Source organism: Aplysia californica, unplaced genomic scaffold (genome assembly GCF_000002075.1).
Source record: "Aplysia californica isolate F4 #8 unplaced genomic scaffold, AplCal3.0 scaffold00270, whole genome shotgun sequence".
Classification (NCBI taxonomy): Eukaryota; Metazoa; Mollusca; class Gastropoda; order Aplysiida; family Aplysiidae; genus Aplysia; species Aplysia californica.
Genome location: NW_004797540.1, coordinates 911,080 through 935,848, shown reverse-complemented (window position 1 = coordinate 935,848; position 24,769 = coordinate 911,080). Strand labels below are relative to the sequence as shown.

At 38.5% G+C, this 24,769-nt stretch overlaps 3 protein-coding genes across 3 annotated transcripts; 2 read left to right on the top strand and 1 right to left on the bottom strand.

The window, feature by feature from the left end:
- Window positions 1-274: 274 nt before the first annotated feature.
- On the top strand, window positions 275-3,240 carry LOC101849469 (the record flags this gene model as incomplete). Its single annotated transcript, XM_005101118.3, is given in 2 exon segments — window positions 275-652; window positions 1,663-3,240. Coding segments are annotated over 2 exon segments (414 nt in total), but the record flags the coding sequence as incomplete, so codon positions are not given.
- A 2,370-nt stretch (window positions 3,241-5,610) lies between these two features.
- Window positions 5,611-14,808, bottom strand: LOC101849219. The gene is made up of 3 exons (XM_005101116.3): window positions 14,694-14,808; window positions 9,466-9,574; window positions 5,611-7,293 (listed from the first exon to the last, which is right to left on the bottom strand). Exons 2-3 carry the CDS (start codon window positions 9,556-9,558, stop codon window positions 6,619-6,621), a joined length of 768 nt encoding a protein of 255 aa, XP_005101173.1. The 5' UTR covers window positions 9,559-9,574; window positions 14,694-14,808; the 3' UTR covers window positions 5,611-6,618.
- Window positions 14,809-14,859: 51 nt separating this feature from the next.
- Window positions 14,860-21,059, top strand: LOC101848980 (transmembrane protein 107). The gene is made up of 5 exons (XM_005101115.3): window positions 14,860-14,963; window positions 16,985-17,126; window positions 17,779-17,846; window positions 20,276-20,376; window positions 20,772-21,059. Exons 2-5 carry the CDS (start codon window positions 17,043-17,045, stop codon window positions 20,933-20,935), a joined length of 417 nt encoding a protein of 138 aa, XP_005101172.1. The 5' UTR covers window positions 14,860-14,963; window positions 16,985-17,042; the 3' UTR covers window positions 20,936-21,059.
- The last annotated feature ends 3,710 nt before the right edge of the window (window positions 21,060-24,769 follow it).

The window sequence follows — 24,769 nt, the reverse complement described above, 5'->3', positions numbered from 1 at the left end:
CTTCTTTCTTATCAAACATCTATTGTCTTTATCTCTCCTTCTTCTTTCTTATCAAACATCTATTGTCTTTATCTCTCCTTCTTCTTTCTTATCAAACATCTATTGTCTTTATCTCTCCTTCTTCTTTTTTGTGTTTGTTACTCTTTTATAACACCTCTAATCTGCGGCACTTATAAGACCTAATCGTGTTGCAAGTGCCGTAGAACTTTTATTAAAACTAAAACACTCCTCCGTTTTTAATGTTTTATGTTTGTTACACTCTTGTAACAATTAGGAGGAGACCAAGCCCATCATCAGCCCTGATGACCCCAGAAGCCCCACCCCTCTCAGGGAAGCTCAGCGCAGTAAGGACCCAACAGTTGCGGAGAGCTCACCCTCAATGGTGCAGATGGTCGGAGGTCCTAAGGGTGTGAATGTGCCGAAGGATGGAGCACCTGAGGGTGTGAGTGCACAGAAGGATGGAGCACCTGAGGGTGTGAGTGTGCGGAAGGACGGAACACCTGAGGGTGTGAATGCACAGAAGGACAAAGGACCTGAGGGTGTGAGTGCGAGTGGGATGCCGGCTGTCGAAGAACTGGAGCAAGCGATAGAGGAGATTGAAGAAGAGCTTGGCCTGGACTTGGATGGGGTCAACATCGATGACTTTGATATGGTAGTGAGTTCGCTCTGTTTCGCTTCTCAGTTAACACTTATTTGAATATTTCTATTATATTTGTTAAATACAGTGCAGCCTCTGCATAACGACCTTCGATATAACGACATCCTCTGTATAGCGACATGTCCTGATTTTTTCCTTATATATGTCATTAGTTATATTTTTAGTTGCCTCTCTATAACGATAACTCTCTATAACAACATTTTTTTCTGGTCCCCACGATTTCATTATAGAGAGGCTGCACTGTAGTTTTATTCTATATATACAAAAAAATATTTCTTTTAAAAGCCACACCCTACTCAAGACATTAAATTCTAGATATTCTCCAGAATTTTAGAAAACAGCTGAATGAATGACTGCTTTCAAATTGCAAGGAACTTTATCATCAGCATCTGGGCATGTTTTATAGTGTTAAAATCCAAGATGGCAGCTTTTCCATGGTATCATGTAAAGAGTGGATAACAGAAATCATTGCCTGATTGTCAGTCCTTGTCTGGTTTAAGTAATCATCCAAGATTAGGATGATTATTAAAGATTATGAGATTAAGAAGATAACCGTTAGTGCTGTTCTCTCCTTCACAATAGTTTTCACTTTCGGCTTCTTTCATAACTTATAGTTATAGTTATAGCTTTATTAAACATTTTCAATAAATTATTGGACCAGATTCAGCTCCCATGTTCAAACTAAAAAAATGTCTTTGAAAACGGTGTTTTTATAGTTTTATACGTTCACTAATAGTTGTGAAGCATTGAGGGGCATAAATATAGCATGCTGTAGGATGTTGATATATTATGCTATATAGATGCAATTACTATTTTGAATATATTTTTTTATATAATCACTGTTATTAAATATAGTATATTTTTAGTTTGAGACATTTCTTCTTCAAGACACAACAGCTAGGGCATTATCTTTTCTGGGTACTTTGCACAGATTTCAGTTTTAGAGGTGATTGATATTCAGGATCACTTGTCGCTAGCTTCACTATTTTTTCTTTCTCTTTCAGGACGATTTTGATGAAGAGGAACTCTTGAAAGACTGAATGAACCACACCTGGATTAGAAAGAAACTTTCTGCAGCTACCATCCCAACATCCCAGTTTATATTCCACTCACGTTAGAGTGAAAAAGAAGGAGAGAGATGATAAATGACACGGATTGAAGAAATAAAATAGCAGATATTGATGAATGAGAGAAAGTGCAAGAAAGGAAAGCGATGGTGAGGGTGAGAGTGAGAGTGAAATACGTTGTATTCATTTTATATAAGATCGAGTGACTGAGATGTGATACTACGGAAGCTCTTTCTCTGCATATTCAGCTGCAAAAGGCCAAGCCATATATAAGTTTTGGGAAGAGAACAAAACTCGCGGACAGACGACATGGAATAATGTCAAGAAGCTCGCCCAAGATAGGGAAAAGTGGAAAGTGTTTGTCGGTGGCTGGTACTGGTGGAAAATCTACATTGATCTACGATAAAAGAGGCAATGATGATGATGATAATTGTTATTTTTAACAAAGTATTTTGTAAGTGGACTCCATTTTTACTGACAGACCTCAAATGTTTAAGCTTTTTTTAACACATACGGGATATATCTGTCTCCCCCGGTCAATATCAGTCGTAGGACGCAGTGTGTTATTATCAGCATACGCGAGGCTCGAAAGGCAAAAAAGTGACTTTCCATGAAATTTTTGTTTTTCGGATCAATTGAAAGTTTGTTGTCTTCTGCTTTATTTAACTTTAAGATAAAAATAAACGACTATAATCGACTATAAATTTCAAGTCTCTATCTCAATTCTAAGACCTCCATTGCTATGGAAACATGTTGCTCAACTTCAGAGGCCATTTTCTCTTTTTCGTGTTTTCTCACCTCACACAATTAAAAGCTCTGTATTTTCGTCAAATAAGGTCATATTTACTTCATTTTTGTTTTAAATTGTAGGGAAAAGGTGATAGTTTTTTAAAATAATGTTAACTCATTTTGGAAATTTCCTTCATATGACTGATATTGACCGGCAGGGACACTTATTATAAACATCCCCTTTAATTCTGCACAGACGGTACACTTGTGAGCTAAACTATGAGACCTGTGTAGGTAATATCCTATAGTGTGCAAGAAAGGAGTATCTAACTACATTACTTTCGTTACCTGTTCTGTCCTCTTAAAATTGACAGTTTATTTAAATTGCAAAATAAGTTGTTTGGTAACAAGATAATGAGGACAGGAATCGGCAAAGACATACTCCTTGTTATTTTATGCATTTATTTTTTGACAATGTTGTCTGGGCATACGAGCATGTGGTTGGAGGGTGCCACTGGTAGGTCCTACTTCTTCACTTTCCCTCTGTTGTTTCTGTCTGTCTGTCTGTCTGTCTTACTTTTTCTCAGCACTAAACAACCATTACTGTGTCGATGTGCTTCTCTTTACAAACAAACAAACAAACAAACAAACAAGTGGGCAAGCTGTACGGTGGCATCATGTAGTGATATACTACCTTTTAGACGCTTTTTCTTTTTGCAGACAATACTTTAGACATAAGCCTTAGGGAAGAAGTGAGAGAGAGAGAGAGAGAGAGAGAGAGAGAGAGAGAGAGAGAGAGAGAGAGGGAGAGAGAGAGGGAGAGAGAGCTAGTTTGAGAGAGAGAGAGAGAGAGAGAGAGTAAAAGAGAGGGAGAGAGAGCTAGTTTGAGAGGGAGAGAGAGAGAGAGAGGGGGAGAGGGAGAGAGAGAGAGAGAGAGGGAGAGAGAGCTAGTTTGAGAGAGAGAGAGAGAGAGAGCTAGTTTGAGAGGGAGAGAGAGCTAGTTTGAGAGGGAGAGAGAGATGGAGGGAGAGAGAGATAGTGAGTTTGTTTCATTCACTATAACATATAGATATATATATATAAATAAAAAGAACAATTGACCAGAAGAGTTACATCTTGTTTTTCTTTATTTTCATCAATGTCTGTTTACTGAGGAATTTTTTTTTAACTCCATAAAAAAAAGTCATTTTGGACACCTGGGCAGGCAACAGCTGAGAACACCAAACCAGTTCCGTTCTTGAATGTGAGCTTTCTATGACAACGCCACCAGAACATTCACACACTTCAAGTTCAAGCAACAAAAAAAAAAGAAAAAAGTCTACCAATTAGGTCAATTGATGATAATAATTAAAATTATTTTAATAATAATAATAATAGAATGTCTATAAAAAAAAACAAATAATAACATTTAACACCTAAGGAGGAAGGAAAGTAACGCTATAGACCTTGCTAGCAGTGTACTAACCAGCATGTAGCTAGCCAGCATGGTTAAAAGAGATCATAAATAAAGGAAACGATAGCAAGCAACTTGTAATGATCACAAATGCTAAAACTTGCCAAAGTGGAGGAGGAGGAGGAGGAGGAGGAGGATTGGTATAGTATATTTTTAGAGCGCAAATTTCTGCTTAACAGAAAGCTCAGCGTGCAATACTATCTATTTTGTTACATTGAGAAGAAAAAAAAAGCTTTTCTTTCACATGGAACTTGGCGACCACAGTAAATGACAGTGACAATATGGTAAGTCAGAATGACAGTGACAATATTGTCAGTCAGTCAAGTGCTGTAAGGGTGAGGCACTTCGGCGTCGCTAACAGACGGCTGGAGTACGATTCAGAGAACCTTTTCGAGTATATTGGTCTCTCTGCTGGGAAAAAGCTATTATATCCCTCTCGGCCTGACAGTAGGCTGCAGGCAGGATTGAAACTTGTCCCCTGACTGAATTGTCAAAATTGTGTCGATGATAAACCACATTAACTGAACTCACTTGAGCCTGAGCTCTTTTTCACCCAACAATCATTGCAGCCTGACACTTTTGGGTTATATTGAGGCCTTAACCACAAAAAGATTGTGAAAGCTAACATAATTTTACAAGAGAAAGAAAGAAGTGCTCTCACAGAAAAAGAAAACTGCATTTAATTCGTCCAAACAGTTTTTATTTTATCAATATTTTGAAATGGCAATGTCAGGGGAATATGCACATTTTTTTAATGCCCAATTTATGATAAAATCAACTGTCGCAATGAAGGAGTGACTGCCGTAGTCCATTACTGCTAAAGAAATATCGCACATAACTTCCCAAATTTTTAATGAAACGAAACAAGTGGGTCAACTGTTGTCTCGCCGCTTCCTATAGCTTGTAAACAAATAGCACCGGAGATTATATCAATCGATAAAGCACATCCCGTGTAAATACACGCGATTAGGCTACCGGGTCGGCGGGGCATCTTGCAAATACACGAGTTTGAATAGGCTCAAGTGAGTTGAAAAAGAAACAACACCCCCCCCCCCCCCCCCACTTGCACTGTATTGTCGGTATACAGACTCTTCACCTTGCGTGGAAGAAAATCGTTAGTCTGAATCCAACGTACAAAAGATAGTGCACCATAATCAAGTATCTCTAAGAGGACACAGTAGACCAATAGCCCACACAGCCAAGGATGGCCTTTACTTACACTTACAGACAAGTTCGAAGCAACCCAGCTCTTAAATTACCTAAACTGTGTCAATGGGGCCATAACACATAATGGATAGACTTCAACAATTTGACAAAACATAGAAATGCTCAGAAGCACACTTATGATACATATGTGGTCATGTACACTCATGTCTCTTATTTTAACAAGTAAAGACTCGGATGGCTTTTCAACAGTATCAGGCTAATTTATTATAATATAATATAACAATAAAGCTTCGGTTGATTGATATTTCAAGCCCCAATCAACATAATGCAGATCATTTAGGAGGCTGGCTACTTTGTTCCCCTCTGTCACTCCCAACTTAGGACTGAGATGGCACAGCATCCCATCCCAGGAGAAGATAATGATATTCAATAAACTATACATCCAAGGGTAGCTCTGATGTCATTTAGGGCTGTGCAGTGGAACAGGTGATGCTCCACAGTCTCATATGCATAGTCACACAAGGGACACATTGGGGGAAGTTCCAGATTTATTCTGTTCAGGTGGAAGTTGAGCTGTATATGTTCTGATTAAATTAATTACAATATAATATACGTTACACCAAAATTAGTCCCACTCAACGTAATGTTGCTCATTGTTATGTAACCTGATGTTATTGTTATAACGTAAGGTATCCGTACCTACATCTGCCATGTGGTGTAGCTTAGGTGCTTCGCTGTTGCCCTCAGGAGACCTGACTTAAATTCTCCAGTGGGGATAAATTTTTTTTTTGAGTTTCTGGTTCTTTCTACTTGGATGCTGTATCCCTCTCAGCCCGGGTCGGTCCTGACAGACAGGGTCGGAAGCCCGCCTCCTAGATGATCTAAATTTTGTTGATGTGGCTGTAAAAAACACTTACATTTTAAAAAAAGTGCACCTCTGATTGGGTTTTGAAAAAGTTAGCAAGCTGAAGATTTGCATAAAACCTTCAACAACAAACTTGCACAGACCATAACATCACAAAGGTAGTGAAAGATTTCAACATTAATGCCGAAAGAGAAATGTATCTATTTATAGAAGCTGGAATGGAACTGGAATACAAAGCAGTTGTTGTAGATCTCTTTTGTTGTCGTGACATGTGCTGAGTCGTACAGCCAGTTCGATCAACACTATTTTGTCTTTTAAACATTTTTTTGCTTTTTTTTTTGTCCCGGGTGCAGTTCAACATTTCTTCGTCTCAGAACTATTTTGTCCAAAGCGTTCTTAAATAAAGAGGCACTTTGGACAAAAAAGTTCTGAGGTGACGATCTGATAAGCATCATGAAAGTATTTCCACGGCAAAATCATTGCCCTCATACAAGAAATCACTGGGAGGGAAAAAAAAGTTCCACGAAGAATATAAATACGTTGGACCCATTACAAGTTTGACTTCCAAACGTTCACATAAAGTTCGGGCTCACAACCAGCTGTGCACCACCAGACAGCCCTCACCAGATGAGAACCCGGCGAAATTGGAAAATCTCTTTGAGAAACCTTCTTCAATCTGTCAAGCCTCGGGATTCACTGCCTCAGACACCATAGACTTTTTCTTTTCTCTGAAAGAATCGTAGCTAGATCGGAGACACTCCAGTTCGCTCTTCAAGCCAGCGATTGTGACGGTGAGACTTACAGCTTCTTCAAAGTTCTTCTGGGACATTCTCAGATGCTGAGGGACTAGCACTCCGAACAGATTAACCGGATTGAACAGTTTCTCATTTTTCTTACTGCTGCCGTTATCTTGTGTCTCGGAATCAAACTTCTTCGAATCAGTCCCCTTGTCAGCTATAGAGGTCGAAGCTCCGGAATGTGGGTTTATTTTTGCTTGTGCACTGTCATTTTTCGATTCATTCTCTTGATCAGATTTCTCACGCTTTCTTTGCCTCAACAGACCCTCAGACTGGTCTGCTTCCTTTGGTTGTGAACTAATTTCTTCACTGTCCGAGTCGTCAGACTTGGATTTAATCCTCACAGCGTTCACTTGAAGTTTAAATGTAGGTTTGGATATTTCACCACCACAGTCACTGTGAGCCAAACTTTTAGTAGCGCGTCCACCACTTTCGTCCTTGACTATCACAGTACGCGTGGCGACTAGATCCGCATCCACAAACTGATCAGACGAGACTCTACTCATTCCCAGGCTGTAGCGGGCCCGAGAAATTCCAAGAAATCCATCTTTCATGACCTGGAAAGAAAAAAGGAAAAATGTCTCAGTTTGAATAAGTTTTAAGACTAAAATTAACCAAATACACATATATGTCAAGACACAGAGTTGTAAGTGAAGTGTGTGACATTCTATTCAATTTCAAAATGCTCCTGTAGAATTATATTCTTTCTTATTTTCCCTGGTATGATGGTGTGGCTTTGAGAAACTCTGCTCACTAGCACGTCGAAACCCAGGGAGTTTATTTTGTTTTTGTGTAAATTACCCGATGCTTCTTCTTTCTTCTTGTAACCGTCCTATGGCTAAGGGAATAACTGACTGTAAGACTTTCATCTCACAGGGCAGTTGATTTTACTTAAAGGGCCATTTTTAATTTTCATGTCACAGGGCAGTTGATTTTACTTAAAGGGACATTTTTAATTTTCATCTCACAGAGCAGTTGATTTTACTTAAAGGGACATTTTTTTATTTTCATGTCACAGGGCAGTTGATTTTACTTAAAGGGACATTTTTATTTTCAAGTCACAGGGCAGTTGATTTTACTTAAAGGGACATTTTTTATTTTCATCTCACAGGGCAGTTGATTTTACTTAAAGCCATTTTTTATTTTCATCTCACAGGGCAGTTGATTTTATTTTCAGGGCCATTTTTTATTTTTATCTTACAGGGCAGTTGATTTTACTAACAAGGCCATTTATTATTTTCGTAAAACTCAGTATCATCTCTTGGCTGAAAGGTAGCCACATGCTGTATTTGAAGATTCTCTTTAAAATTATACTTAGTAGCTTCAGTTTTGGGTTGGGAATTTTTTTAAAATTTTGTCAGCGGTCTAGAGGGCCTGATCTATCTTCAATTTAAGAACCGCCAGGAGATCTCTAATGAGAAATTTTCAAACAGAACTTTTGAAATGTTTCGTCCTTTTCCAAGGAGATTACATGTTCAATCTGTCATACCTTGGATCAAAGGGGCCAGAAAGCATGAAGAAAATAACCCGACAGTGTGGGGATTAAACCCCAGACCTCCGGGTTACAGGCGAACAACATAGGCCTACCTGTCAGGTTACTGAGCCCTCCTATGCCAGACCGTTTGCCAAACAATTTGCATAAAACACAGTAAAGCCTACTGTTAGGGCCAGTTTTTTTTTTATAAGAGTTTTACGGCACTTGCAACACAATAAGGTCATATAAGTGCAAAGAATAGATGGGTGACAAGAGAGTAACATACACAAAAAGGAGGAGGGATAAGAACGATAGATAGAACGATAGATATTTGATAGGAAAGAAGGAGCAAACCACACCAGAGCACCTGCCAACCACCCACACTGTTAGGGCCAGTTTTGACTAGACCTGCCAAAAGTTTGGCTCCACAGACCCGTGCGCAACTCACAACACAGAAGTCTAGTCTGTTTACAGACCACAGGTGCTGATTTCAGCCTTAGAAACCGGGGGGGGGGATAAATTTTTTATGTTTTCGGATCGCCCACACCCCTTTGCTGACTATCCATGCCAAAGACACCTTTGATTTCCTGTTTAGACTTCTCTGTTGACATCCATTCTTTGGCGCTCATATGACCTTACGCAGTTGCGAGCACCGTAAAACCTTACTGAAACAAAACAAGACACATCTAACGCCCATGTCCTAAATGCATGTTTTGGTGTAAAAAAGGCTTCTGAAAAGTTGAATTAAACAGTTATGTGTCTCTGATAGAGGTCAATTGTAGTATAGAGTGCACGGCGACATGACAGACAGTCTTTTGAAACAGAATAAATACGTTTTTTTCCCCCATTCGAAAAATGCATGGAGCCAAATCAGCTGTGCAAATGATATTGGTGAGTCTGACTTTGCACATCCAAGTGTTGGGTGAATAAGAGATGTTTTATCGTGACTTTTAATTTAATTTTTTTTTAAACAAACAGAAAGATACCCTTCTCCTCCCGATAAGTCCCAAGTCTTCATTGAGTCCCATTCCGCTGACTGCTATTATATAATACCTGTTGTACCAAGAGTATTAATTATAGAAAATTAAGTAACAATTTCATTTGAGGCTTGAGGTTGTGGGCTGACCAAATTTCTCTAATGTAATGACATCATGCATTAAAAGCACTAACAATGTAGAAGACAAAGACAAAGCTATTTTTATTGGCCAAAGACTTTTTTTTTTAAAACAACTCGTTTGTGCCCCCCCCCAACTACCTGCTCCAATTTCCCTTGCGCTTCATAAAGACTCTCTAGGACATCAAATATCTGTAGGCATGTTTTGTCCAGCTGTTCACAGATTTCCTCCATCGTTGTACGTTCACTTCTGAAAAAGAAAGCAGGTCGCCAGTTCATTTTATAAGTACGGTAACTTAAATGTTATCTTTTGAAGTTCATAGAAAAGGTAAGAAAAGTAGAGCTATGATGAAAGCACTGTAATTTTTTTATTAAAAATTAGGAAGGTAATAACGAGGAAATAACGAACACACTGTGAATATTTTTTAACACATACAAAGGGAAATTTGTACAAAGATATAATTTCTATGTCCTGTCGATTTTGCTATCATGTACGTGCTCAACAGTAGTTTCAATACTGTTCACCAGTATCAAATCACCAAGACAAAGAAATTCAGCATCATACACCAATCACATAATCATTCACACAAGAAAAAATATTTCACATTAAGCATGGACAGCATGTCGATACCGGCAGTATAATAAATTTATAGCCACAAATTGATCTATTGTTGGTGCTGATGCAAGTCGAGTGACCAGTGGCATACATGAAAGGAAGAGGCTAGCCGTACTTAATGACGGCTAGACTGGCAGTCTAGCCGTACTTAAGTACGGCTAGACTAGCAGCAGTCTAGCCGTACTTATTCTTAATATGATGGCTAGACCACAGAATTCAACACTTATAGAACGGGAACTGTACCACGTGACCTGTGAGGAATTGAAGACCGAAAACAATGGCGTCTTGAGGGCACGATTTATCGTTTTCGGAAGTAACCCTATAGCTTTTAAAGCAATAGCGGCTTTTACAAACGAGTGAAAAGTGGGACATTTACTGTCCAGTTTGTAATTTTGAGTAACAGAATTCACTGTGCAACTAGAGATTGGAATTAAGGTTTTAAATTGTTGTGTTTTTGGGTGCAACAACAGAAACAGCAGACATAGAGAGTTTATAAATATAAGATCTACAGAACTGTGAAAAAAAATCGTAACACGGATGGGATTGTTCACAGCACTTCTAGCTTCCCACACACATTTTGCATACGCATATGACCTACGTAATTTTTTAGTAGCTAAACTTGTTACAAGAAATTTGTTTTACACTGAACATATTTTTCACTAGATCTAATTAATGTTCTCAAAACATGCGTTCAATAATTAACTTTATGTCGCCAGCAGAAGTAGAAAAAAGGACGGACTTGCTTTTAAAAGAGATTTAGCTCCAGCTATAAACTTTTTAAAAATCTGTAGAAACCATTGAGTGGGATTTTTTTTTTTATATATATATATTGGGCTTGTATTTATTAAAGAATTTTCTTCAAAGAAATTTCTACAATAATATAGAACTTATAAATGTGTGCAAATATTTGAAAAAAATACTCATCGGTTAAGACGAATTGATATAGATCTAAGTCATTATGTTAAAGTAGGAGAATCTAGACCTAGGTGTTTGATAGTTCAGTAGCCTAGATATTTCATAATAAGTTGCGCATCAAATTTTTGACCCAATGCTACAGTAGTAGAGATAGCGTATTATTTTCATCCGAAACATTAATTTCCGCATCCATACACCTTTTTGGGCCTCTATAAGCACACGTAGTCCTACTTTAATTATGTTACTTTAATAATTGTTTTTGAAAGCATTTTCAATTCCTTTCACTTTCACTTCCCACGCGTGGGCTCATATATTTATGATTATAATTTAAGATTCCAAATCTGACGAATGTATTATTAAATAGCGTATGCTGAGTTAGCAAATGCATTGCAATGCGCGCTATTATCAATTATTGAATTGTAACTAGACTTCAATTTGATCCGTAACAAGAGACCACTTATTTTTTTATACGTGTTCATGAACGTGTGTTTGTTTATTGTGTGCGGGGATTAAAAATTAAAGATTAAAGATTCCAGATCTGACGAATGTATTTATAAAATAGCGTAATAGTGCTGGGTTAGCCGATGCCTTGCGATACACGCTTTTATCAATTAATTGAATTGTAACAGGACTTCGATTTGATCCGTAACAAGACAACACTTATTTTTTCTTATATATACATGTTCATGAATGTGTGTTTGTTTACTGTGTGCGGGCATTAAAGATTCCAGGTCTGACGAATGTATTTATTAAATAGCATAAACCTATAGGGCAGGGGGTGGCCAACGCATTGCGATACGCACTTTTATCAATTAATCGAATTGAAACAGGACTTCAATTTGATTCGTCACAAGAGACCACTTATTTTTTCTTATTCGTGTTAAAAAATATGTGTTTATTTACTGTGTGCGGGGATTACAGGGGGACAAGCCCATCCCCTCGACATGTGATCCAGGGTATGGGGATACATTTTTCTCAAAATGCACACAGCTCTGAAATCCTTGACCAGTGATCACTCGCCATGGAACTCTTTCTGTTGTGACTGTAGACACAAGTTTCTTCATTATCACATCTAAATGAGCCTATCATTCATGCATTAGAAATCACAGTCCCAACACACAGAAAATGACTTTGAACATATTATATTCAGGAAACATATGCCAGTTCCACTCTTGTTTACTTTGTTCTGCATTATTGGCTTTTATGTGTAAACCAATATTTTGAGGCCTTTTCTGCATTTTTGTGTTTTTGGCATCATGTACAATAGGCCCATGTATTTCATGTGCAACCGACACATTCTCCAATCTCTTGTATTTGTTAGACTCGCGCGTGCTTTAAACAAAGCATGTTAATGTTGTTGTATGTACACACTACTGATGCAAACACAGAGATGAATTTTTAAAGTGAGAAATAATACATTTCCTCAATATAAGCTCAATTTATTTATCTCTTCCTAGTAAATTGGAGAAAAGGCTTATATTGTTCTTTTTTGCTTGCTTTGGATGGCCTTAAGTTTAATGACAATATTATTGTAGTGAGCATGTTAATGTTACTGTCAGCGTCCCCTTTTGCCTTAGCGTAGATCTAGTACTAATCAAGACTAGATCTATATCTAGATATTTTGCCGACTGAATTAATGTTCATAATTAGTGTTATTATCAAGTGTATTGTGATTGTGAAGATCTTTAATAGATCTAGATCTAGATCTAGAGATCTAGATCTATCTTGATCTAGATATCTAGATCTAGATCCCATCCCATCATTTAAAAAAACAACAAACCAACAATACAAATACAAAAACATTGTAACATTGCCAAATATGACATATTGTAGGCAATAAAAATGTACTAGACTATTTCAATATATTTCCTCTTCGAAGAAAGTTTTAAAATACTGATGTAAGGTGTCTTCCAAGCCCTACCACTAGCATTAGCGTGCATAGCAACGCGAAGCCTCGCTGTGCGGCGCAGCCAAAGGTGCCCTCAACCGGCCGCCATGTTTTAGTTTCAATTCCTCACAGCGAATCGGCGATCGCGAAGAGGGAGTTCCGCTTCTATAAGTGTAGAATTCTGTGGGCTAGACTGACCATTTACAAAAAATAGGCCTACTGAATTGTAAATATACATTTTTAGTGTGCAGTACCTAAAGTATTTGTGTATTTGTGTATTTGAGACGAAACCAGGTGCCTTAATGACAGTGATTTAAACCTCCTGTTTACTAATGTTAATAGGGCCTAAGATAAGTACGGCTAGACTGGCAGTCTAGCCGTACTTAAGTACGGGTAGACAGCCAGGCTAGCCGGCTAGACTGTCAGGCTAGCCGTACTTAATATTGATGGCTGAATTGTGAATGAAATTTTTAGTTTGCAATGCCTAAAGTATTTGTATTTCAGACAAAACCAAAAGGTGCCTTACTGACTTGCATGTATTTGAACCTGAATAATTACTAGATCTAGATCTAATGAGACCTGTGTACTTAACAGGTTTGCGTCGATAGGGCCAAACCTAGATCTAAGTACGGCTAGACTGGCAGTAGAAGAGAGTAGTTGAAGTAGATCAACTTATAATCTCTAGCAGCAGCAGAAAGCAGCAGCAGCAGCAGGCAGTTTTGAAACAAAACACGCAAGTTTGGATACGCCGGATCTAAACTTGAACGCTATGCCGCCCGGCGAGAAAGGGGAGTAGGGGCGCAATGTGGGGGCAGATGTTACCCCATTTCTAAAGTAAATGAGCCTTGAGCGATGCAGATGTATCATGGTCAAGGTTCAGGGTGTTGTGGGTGTGAAATCTCACGAGTGCCAGTGAAAGTGCTCGGGTAGCGAGCCACTAAGGAAACTTTCCGGGGTAGCCAGAAGCAAGAGGTGTGAAATTAGTTTGATCAATGCCTGTACCACTGATCATACGGCCAGCCGAGAAAAGAGTTCCTCAAATCGTTGTTACATGATGGCAGTGAGGGGCAGCACTGGTTGACTGTGCTTGTTACAGCAATGGGTGGGGCTAAGGGTTGAAGCAAGGGAGATGTTATGTTTTAATAGGTCAAACAGTGGTCTTATGAAATGCAAGCACCGTTGGTAATTGGATAGTAAGACTGACCCGTGTCATCAGTCAGAGATGGCGCTAAAATGACCAAAATTGTGTCGATAGTGCCGTAAAACATCTACTCAATCAAAATCATAGAGAGGATAGCAGTTGAGAGTTGTGAAATTTGATCACTGCTTGCCCACAGGACAAGCGACCCTTGATCCCACCGGCGGGTCCTTTCCCTCCCATTTAATATGTCATATTTGACAATTCCCTTCAACAACGAATAGAGACACACATGATATATGATGGTCTTACTAACTCTACGTCTGTCTCTCCCTCCCTCTGTCTCATTGTCTTCATATATTATCTTTCTCTGTCTCAGCCTCCTCTCTCGTTCTCTCTCACTCTCTTTTTATCTTTCTCTTTCTTTCTCTCTCACACCTCTGTCTAGATTTATGCTTCCACTTCCATTCTCATTTACTTTCATTTTCTATCTTTTCTTCTTCTTTCTCTTTCTCGGTCTCTCTTTCTCTCTCTCTATTTAACTTAGACATACACACATGACCACGACATGTAGATCTAGAATCTATAGATCATAGCAGTCAATGAATCATGACCATGACCCATGACGAACATAATGTCAATGGACCAGAAGGACGTGACGGACCGGTGCCCGGTAGGTCTTAGTCTAGTGTTATTCTGGTCCATTAAAAAAACAACAACAAAAACACTGACAGTAGGTAACTCTTAGTCAAGACACTCAAATTTTGCCTAGATATCAACATAATTTGTATCAAAGAGAAAGGAAAAGTCACCTTCTTTCAATGCAGGATCAAAAGTTCAACAGGCTACCATGTAACAATGTAGGCTAATTTTGTTATTATTGTGAGATCATCAGGCATCAGGATGTCTGAAAATGAAAGTGAAATCACGAGCAACTTCCGTTTCTTTCTCATTCTCGTTTCATCTCATTCTCAACGAGAAAACTTTCAAAATGGCAGCTGACATCTGAAATTCATGCTCAGACACCTTCTCGGAATTGCAGCTCTTGTTCAAAAGCACATTTTGGTTTCAAGTGCTGTACGGTAGGCTAATTAAAATGTGTTTAATTCAAAAGAAAGCACTGAAAGGTTGATATCTTCATAGTGTTTCCAGATGTGTCTATAACTGTGATATTTCTTCGTTGCGATGGACGCTTTGGTCCCGCCTCTGACACGAATGGCCGAATGAAAAATGAAATTCCACATTCCAAATTATAATGAAATGCCTTCTTTCGTTTCTTTGCTCTCTGTGTTATTTGGTTAATTTGGTCTCTCTCTCTCTCTCTCTCTCTCTCTCTCTCTCTCTCTCTCTCTCTGAACTGTCTTTCCCTCCCTTCCGTATAAGATAAGATACATCTTTATTGTCCAGATCCTGGCACATTGGTTTGGTGTTCCACCACGAGTACACACGCACGCACGCACACACACACACAGGCACACACACACACACACACACACAAACACACACACGTGCACACACATGCACACACAAGTAGGCTTACAATCACATGCATAATATAAATGAGCAGCAATATTTATAAGCAATAATAATCGTAAGCTAGATACACACTCAATGTTATTTTGATGCATGCTCTAAGGTCGTAAGTACACTAAACAAGATGGTTAAGATGGAAGCATTTTGATAGATGATGGTAAAAAAGACCTTCTGTATCTTTCTTTGTTACACATCAGAAGCATGGGTCTTTTACTTCTGACTGATGTTTTTATTTGAGGGAACAAGGGATGTTTGTTGTCTAAAAAGATGGAATTAATTTTCTTAGTGCAAGCTGTTTATGTACAATTCATCCAAGTAGGGGAATGAAGATGTTGAAATTTTACATGCTTTCCGTATTAGTATTAGTCGATTTAATTTTTCTTTATCTTGTTGTCTTGTGTTCCCGGCCCATGCTGTCATACAAAAATTGATCATACTTTCTATGGTTGAATGGTAGAACATGGACATCATTGTTTTATCAACTTTAAAATACTTAAGCTTTCTTTTTAAGTATGCCTTTTATGTGTCTTTCTCTAGCTCTCTCCCATTCATTTAGTCCCACCCTCTGTTTTCATAGTCTTTGGTGTCTCCTTTTCTTTTTATTTCCTTGTCTTTCTCTCTCTCTCTCTCTCTCTCTCTCTCTCTCTCTCTCTCTCTCTTTCTCTCTCTCTCTCTCTCTCTTTCTCCATCAGCAAATGAATGGACAGGTAACGAGCCTTCCACTTAGTGAAGATTCAATCTCTTTCACTACACGTCGGACGCAGAGACCACAGTTCGTTTAGCAAGCCAGTGAACGGAGAGAATCCCATGCATTTAAGTGAGCAGACGGAGCGACTCTTTCCATTGCATGCTACTTTCCCCCTGTCCCCACCCAAAAATATAACCCTCGCTGCCCCACAGCTTAGTGTTCATGGTGGAAATTTCACACTTCACCTTGTGCTAAATTAGAACATACACAGTGTGACCCACACACGAGGTTAAAGGTTACACATAGTCACATAGTTATAGTACTAATTAATTCTAAAGTCACCAGCCTCTCTCACTCCCTGTGGCACTGCTAGTGGCTTGTTAGGCATTTAATAGACGATGGTCCTAACCTCACATCGAGAATCTTGTCTGCTAGAGTTCGTCTGTTCGCCTGCCCGCTCAGTGAATAAAATTGTGGAGCAGGCCCCAGAAAAGAACTGACTTGAGTCTCACATTCCACTCGCTCTTGTCTGCTAGCCTAGAGTTCGTCCATTCGCCCGCTCGGTGAGAGAATAATAAAATTGTGGAGCGGCCCCAAAAAACGAACTGCTTTGAGGCTCGCAGTCCGCTTGCAAGGCAGTCTGCTACTCACTCGCTCTGACTGAGTTGGCGAGTAACGAACCCGTCCATCCTCTTGGTGTAGCAACTTCATGACAGCACATGTGGTGTGGGCACACTTCTGCTGATTCAACAATAACCAATTCTGATTAAAACTATGTTTTTAACTGAATACTTGACAGTGGATTGTTTTTGTCAGCATGCATTTTTTATAAACTCAGTTCCAAGTACTACACTTCCTTTTTTTTTCCTTTTGTACTTTCAGCATTGGAAAGTTTTAAAATAGCTTTCCTCAAGTTAGTAAAAATTAACACCATCCAATAATGGAAGCCACAGGGTTGGTTCCAGCAAGGTTCCTGACATTAATAGCTCACCTGGTCTTGACCATTGTCATACTTTGGACTAGGGTAAGTATTTGTATTATAATGTTATATCATAGAAGCTTTCCGTCTCTTCTCTGATTATGTATCTAATACTGTAAACCATATTATGACAAATCAAAATTTAGTTCAGAATATCAGTGGGAAATTTTCATGTCATCCTGTACTTCTTTTGCTGGACAGCTAGTTATGTTGCTTGCATCTTGTACTTTTGTGTATCCTTTCCCCCTACAATGGCCTCTTTGACTTCCGTTAAATGTTTGCTGTTTTGGTATTTTTAAACTGCTGGTGTCTTTTTGTAACTTTGAAAATTCAATGAATGCTGATAATCATCTTGTAGATTTGAATAGTTTCAGCTATTTGAATTCTTTGCAGGTCTTTTCGTTGAATATTCCAAGTTCTCTGCTGTAGATGTATAAAATATATATATGTGTATATATATTGGTATTGTAATCACTGTCAGCTGAACCATTGCTTCTGCCCATTGGTGCTGGGGACTACAGACTTATGAGGTTTGGTTCATGAATAAAATGCAAATACTGTACATTATATTTTTACATTCCGCAGGCAATACAAAATATCGAAGGATCTGAGATAGCCTACTGAAGTAGTACCAAGATTGATCTTGTTGTGATTAATTGTCTTAAAACAGAAAGGTGTGTGTTTTGCTGTGTTTCAGGAAGAGAACATAAAGATGTGTTTGCCAGATGACTACACGCAAGCTGAATATGATGACAAGGATACCCAGTATGTTTCTGTGTGGTGTTCTGGTTTTATCAGGGAGTGTTGTTTGCTTCTTGGAAGTGGACCGAAGCTTTTGTTCAAGGATAACCTCCGTACGAAAAAGGATAGTTTGTTTCAAGATAAAATTAAAAGTAATTACAGATATTTATTGAAATCAAATGAGCACAATAAGAACATATAAGATGTAATAACAAGGATTCTGTTTTCGGTTAAGAACAATAATTATGTACTTATTCTCTGGCTGGAATTATTTTCCTGCCAAATAAGCTGTTCATAAAGTTTCATTAAAATAACCTATGCAGGCAAGGATATCAAAGCTAAAAGATGAGTTTCTTGAAATTAGATTCTTTAAACTAGGAATTTCAGTTGCATGCTATCGATCTCTGTATCATTATTAATCATTTCCAGGCAAGACTCAAAGTTGCTTTTTTGAAATTTATGGTATTTTATTTTTGGATTTTTCTCATTTTGTAAGGAAGAAATCAATATATGGATATTATGTTGTACTTTGTCAAAAATATGGGGCAATCTCATCAATCTGAAGAATTAAAATCCACCATAGGTTATATTTTATTAATGAGATAAGCTTAGTCTTACATCATATTTACTCTGAAAACAAGTTGCCCAAGTTTAGTCAGTACATAAGTGAAGAATAGAAATCTTCATTTTTCTCCAAACCTGAAAAATTAACAGGTCTCATTTTGTCACAAAACTGTATATTATGATGATGACTGGAACTGGTTTTCCTTGCCAAGCTAAGGCTACATAAAGATAGACTATGGACCAAGAGATGTCTGTAATTTAAGAAAGTTTTTTTTCTTTCTCTGAGCAAGTTAATTATAAATATACTCCATTGTGAGATGATAGTGTGTGTGTAAATGTATGTATTAGGAATTGTTCTTGAGAGTTTACAGTACAGTTGAACCCCCCCCCCCCCTTAATTGCCACCTGTTCAAGACAATCACTAATACAAACAACCACTAACCACTTCCCCACCTTTGCAGTTTTTTCTATCAGTGGCGCTGAATTTCCGAATAAATTCAGAAATTTTGCCTGATTCAGGCCAGTCGTTGAGAAATTGTAGCACTTCATATAAAATCAGTCTTGATATGAGATGCATTATTACTCAATTATTAGACAAAATGATCCGTAAATTATAAAATCATTGATGTTTTGTTGGGGTTCTTTTTCAAAATTCTTTTCCTTATTTTGTATGAACTTTTCTCGCATTCAGTGTAGGTATGGGAGCCCCATGTATTAAAAGGATGAGGTTGGAAAAGTTCATGGGGAAGGGGGGGGGGGTTGTAGCTAGTGGCTACCCTTAACAATGACTGTCCAAGACATCCGTCTGTCTGTGACAGCCACTTTTTTCCTCAACAATGGGTGGCCGTCTTGGACAATGTAGACTGTGTATTTACTCTCGTAGTCTTGGACAATGTGGACTGTGTATTTACTCTCGTAGTCTTGGACAATGTGGACTGTGTATTTACTCTCGTAGTCTTGGACAATGTGGACTGTGTATTTACTCTCGTAGTCTTGGACAATGTGGACTGTGTATTTACTCTGCCTGTCACGACACAGTGGAGTCAGGCTCTCGTCAATTTTTGGGCATGTAGAGTTATTGGTATCATCTTAAAGCTTGTTCAATTATCTTGCTTTGGGTGAAAAAAATATCCATTTATCTTGAATACAAGTTACGATATTTGCGATTGAAGGAGGTTGGGGTCACCTGGTATCAGGGGTAAAATTAGTGAGAAAATGGCCGCCAAAGATTTATAGGTATATCCTTAAGCTTGAGAATCCGTGGAAACTGAAAATTTACATTTTTTGTGCCTTCAATTAACATTTTTCAATAAAATCCACTCAGGAATGTGTTCTTAAATGGGCATGAAAGATGTTGAGCCAAAAAACAAAAATAGGATAAAAGTTCAGAAACCTGCAGAAAAATGCCTGTTTTGATAACTTTGAGGAGCGCCTGATGTCACCACGCTGCCTCACTTGTACTCTGGCTGGCTCTCCTCCCTCCCCACGGGACAGTGCCACTGACTGTAGTGTCTTTAGGCCATTCCCAAAGGGGGGACATTTCTCGTTCAAGCACAATAGAATTGTAAATGGGCTGATTCATGTCACGCTCATAACTGTGCCTGATCTACAACAGGGAATTGCTGGTTTTTCTTTCCTAATCCTTACTATTGTCATTTTCCTCTACTTCTTTTGTATGTTTGTCACTCTCTTGTGACCTGCTATTTCCGGGGTGCCTTGATAGTTGAAGCAGACCTTGTGCTGTTGAAGCTAGAGAGGTGAGCAGAGTAAGTCTGATTCCCTGTAGACTTCTCTGTTGACACCCACTCCTTGGCGCTCATATGACCTTATGCAGTTGCGAGTGCCGTAAAACCCTCTACTATACATATGTGTCTCTCCTCTCTCCTCAGAATGCTTGTGGCCTACTCCGTTACACTGGCCCTCTTCCTGGTTGAGCTCGTCGGCTTCATGGGAGGAATCACCATGTTCATGCCGTTCCAAGGATTACTCTGTATCCTTTTCTTAGTTTAGTTTTAGTAAAAGTGCTGACAAAATGAGTTACTTAGCGCTGTGGAAATTGACACATCAATTTTATAGGTGGAGTTTGTACAATTTGTAAGCATGGAATAATAAAAGACACGAAAGACTGGAACAAAATGGCATAAATTGAAAATCCATCAATCTGGCCCCAGTGTTGATTTTTGGCCCTTATCTCCTTTCTTGGATTGTGAGAAGTAACACATTTTGTCAGCACACCTTACATAATATGTGTGTATGCGAGTGAATGGTGTGTCATTGCTACCCCCAATAATGACTAGATCAGTCAAATCATGTATGTGTATGCTCATGTTTCTGTGTAATGTAAGTGAATGGTGTGTCGTTGCCACTCCTTAACTCTGTTCTCAGCTACCGTGGCTCACAGTGCCGCAGCAATAGCACTGTCCTACTTCCTGTTTGACCAGTGGCCGTGCCAGTGGTACTGGTACATATTTGGATTCTGCTCCGCGTTCCCGGCTGTCACGGAGATTGTCTATATGATTGGTATTTTATGTTTCAGAAAAGGATATTGATTTGGTTTTTAGCGCTTCCCTTGGATGTACAGTGGAGTCCGACTAAAGTGGACAATCGGTTAAAGTGAACGATTTTCTATGGTCCTGTTTGAAACGCTTTTTGTTTAAGTAAAAAAAAATAGTGGATAAAATGAATCGGTTTCATGCGGAAATCGGATAAAGTGAACGCCCCAAATGAGTGAAAGCAAAGAATGGACCGACCGTGTCACTGTCGCCATGCTGGGAAAATAAAAGTCTTTGCCTCAGGCATCGACAGACAATCCCAGCTAGGCATTTTGTATGGCAATCAGAAAGAAAGAGTGGGTGGTTGGCGGGTGCTCTGGTGTGGTTTGCTCCTTCTTTCCAATCAAATATCTATTGTCCTGATCTCTCCTCCTTCTCTTTTATGTCTTGTTACTCTCTTGTAACATCTCTAATCTTCGGCACTTATATGACCTTATTGTGTTGCAAGTGCCGTAAAACTCTTACTAAAACTAAAACTAAAAGAAAGAAAGAGCTCTTGCCCACCACCGCATGTAGCTACTGTTTCTAGGCCTCCACCCTACCACAATGGTTCAACTGAACCTGGGATAAAGTGGACATTTTCTTCTGGTCCCAAAGAGTTCACTTTAAAGCGGACTCCACTGTATCTTCTGTTTCTACCCACCTCACAAAAGGACCTGCGAGAGGCTTCCCTCCTGTTGCTGCTCAGTGGCTGGGATACTTTGCATCGTCGTGAAAGTGTGCGGCCAGGTTTAGTCAGAACTCTTGGCTTCACGTGCAGACTAGAAGTGTGTTTGTAAATTTCCCGGGGGATAAGAATGTGTCAAGTCATGTGGAGGGCATACGATTGAAGAACAATACTGCCACAAGCTGACAAAATGCCCTTTTTTCGTTTTGGCGCCAAAATTTATCAGTTACCCTACTTGTGTGATAAAAATTCTAAGTGAAACGGTGAGTAGTTTTTTAATAAATTTGAATTCAAATCTCAAAAGATTTATTTTTTACAATGGTTACGCTAACAAAAAACTTTTTCTCGAAACTGCTGTGAATTTTTTAAAAGGCATTTTGTCAGCTTACGGCAGAATGGTGCTGAAGATGTGGCAAATAAATTGCCCACTGTCAACAGAATTTATAAAAATCTAACGCACATGATATGGTCACCATTTTAATGTCTTTTACAAGCTTCCCTCTCATCCTTCTCCACTCTCGTCTCTCCCCATGCCTCCTGTCACCTAAAAATTGTCTTTGAAATTGTGTAGATGAAAAATGTTCACATGAGGAAGCTGTACAATTTTATAAGTTCTAAAATCTCACAAGAATTTGCTTGTAATTATTTTCTGTTATCTGTAGTTCATAGGGTTGATTTCAAAGCAAGACATTTTCAAATGTTCTGCTATCAGTTGTCTGTATTTAAGGAGTAAACGTTCATTCTTGTATTTATTGGATTTTGTCCCCTGGAATGTACATTTATGTTATAATGGAAACATTACAGTCGATAAGATATAATGTATTGTATAATAGCTATGTATGTGAATATATTTGTAGTTGTTGTCTATGTAATATTTAATATGTGTATGAAATATTTCCCACAAGGATCTGCTTGTTTAGAATCTCTCATTTCTTCATTCCGCAATCTGGGCATGTCTGCCTGAGGTACAGATCTACTGCTTTTTAAAATGTGAATCACTTTATGCTATGAGAACGGGAGGATTTTGATCAGTTACTGAGTTAGATTTATCTGTGCCAGTACCATCCAGGCTAGACAATCACGGCTTTGTGGGTGGTTTGCGGGTGCTCTGGTGTGGTTTGCTTCTTCTTTCCTATCAAACATCTATCGTCCTTATCTCCCCTTCTTCTTTTTTATATTTGTTACTCTCTTGTAACAGCTGTAATCTTCGGACCTAATGCAGTTGCAAGCGCCGTAAAACCTCTACTAAATCTAAAAAATCAGGGCTTTGTGTCTCCTCTAGGTAAAACTTACCTTCATCCCGATCTTGTGGTGGGCGTAGCATCAAGACAGTGTGCCTGTCCTAGCTTTGAAGATTGAAAAGAAACTTTTTGGGGTTTTGCTATATTTTCAGTGAAAACGAAAATCAGTTTGTATGCAGGCAAATGTCATCATAAACAACTATGCAGTTTTGAAGAAAAAAAACATTTAAATTTGACACCACATTCGAGCCTGATGCTTGCTCAATGTTTCATTTGTCTGAAAAGGTCTTGTCAACATTCAGGGAGAAATGTTTTGAAATGAATCAACCCCTTTTTTTTAAGGATGTTTATGGTTTGTTTTTTTGTTGTTTTTTTACTGTGATGAAGAGAGATAGACTTGAATTTGAACGATCACCTAGCCAGACCAGTTGTGATGGACTCGTAGCTAAAACGACCAGAGTGAACCTCAACATTTTAGGTTGTTGTGTTACGCAAAATTTTCCCTTGCGATTTCTGGAGTATCTTTTTTTTTCCCTTAATCCATGGGATCATTTTACATGTGGCTAGTAGTATCATTTCAGAGATTGGCACAATTTTGCTTATCATTTTGAGCAGGTAGAAATGATAGGGTAAACTGCACTTTCCTTCAAAGTGGGTTTGGGATTTTATTTTATTTCATTTTTTAAAACACTTTTTCGGTCACTTGGCGCAATAATGCGACGCTGAAAATTCTCCGTTCCGGTCCTGCGCCAGGCCTGAGAAGTCTGTTGCAGTCGCTCTCCTGGCTGGGTGACCAGATGGGCTATTTTGTACTGCTGGCTGTGTGACTGCAAAGTGGTAAATGTATTTTTTTATTTCTATTTATTTATTCAGTTATTTTTTTTTTATCTTTATTATTTTTGTATTGGGGAGGGGGGACTTTATTTCTTACCCCAGTCCCTATTTTTCTTTTCAAAGACTCTTCAGTAAATTGATCAGAAATATTTGAGTCTAACGGATTTACAGCTTTTACACAGCAGTCATTAAACCATTGTGGTTTTGTTAAAAAGCACTGTATGTGTATGTACTTCAATAATTGTGTATCCTACTCCGTCCAGGCCGTATGCAGGTAGATGCAACATACAGGCTGATCAGATATGTCACGACATGGTGGAATCAGGCGCTCGTCAATTTTTGGGCATGTGGAGTTAGGGGAATCATCTGAAAGCTGATTTATTTACCTTGCTTCCAATGAAATTAATATCCATTTATCTTGATTAGAATTCAAGATATTTGCGATTGAATGAAGTGAGGTCGCCTGGTTTCACTGGTGAAATTAACGAGAAAATGGCCACCGAAGTTTGATAACTCCAATAGCTAAAGTCTTTAAAAACTGAAAAATGACTTATTTTGTGCCTTTAATCAATGTTTTCCAGTAAAATTCACCTGGAAATGTGTTTTAATATGGACTTACAAGAGGTTAAGCTAAAATATAAAAATTCGATAAAATTTCCAAGCTGGCTGACAAATGCCTATTTCTCCGCTTTCGTTATTTTGACGAGCACCTGATTTCACCACGCTGCCTCATATATGTACTCTTTTTTTGCCTTTATTTTCCAGTGGAAACATGTATGCTCTCTAATTCAAATGACGCAAAAATGATGGGGGGGAAAATAGCAACGATTAAGTGACTTTTGTATGTTGTTCTATTTTCTTTGTCAAGTCTAGCACTAGCAGCCCAGGTCATTTTCTGTCAGAATAAGAACCCTGGATGTGAAACTGTGTCCTGTTTTATGAACCCTAGAACTGTGTCCTGTTTTATGAAGTAACGCTACACGATATGTGAGGCTCCGTACTTAAGGAGTTACTATTACGCTGTGCCTTGAGAAATAAACAATTTAAGAATTTTTAGTAGTTTTGTACTTTTTGTGTTGCTCATTCAAT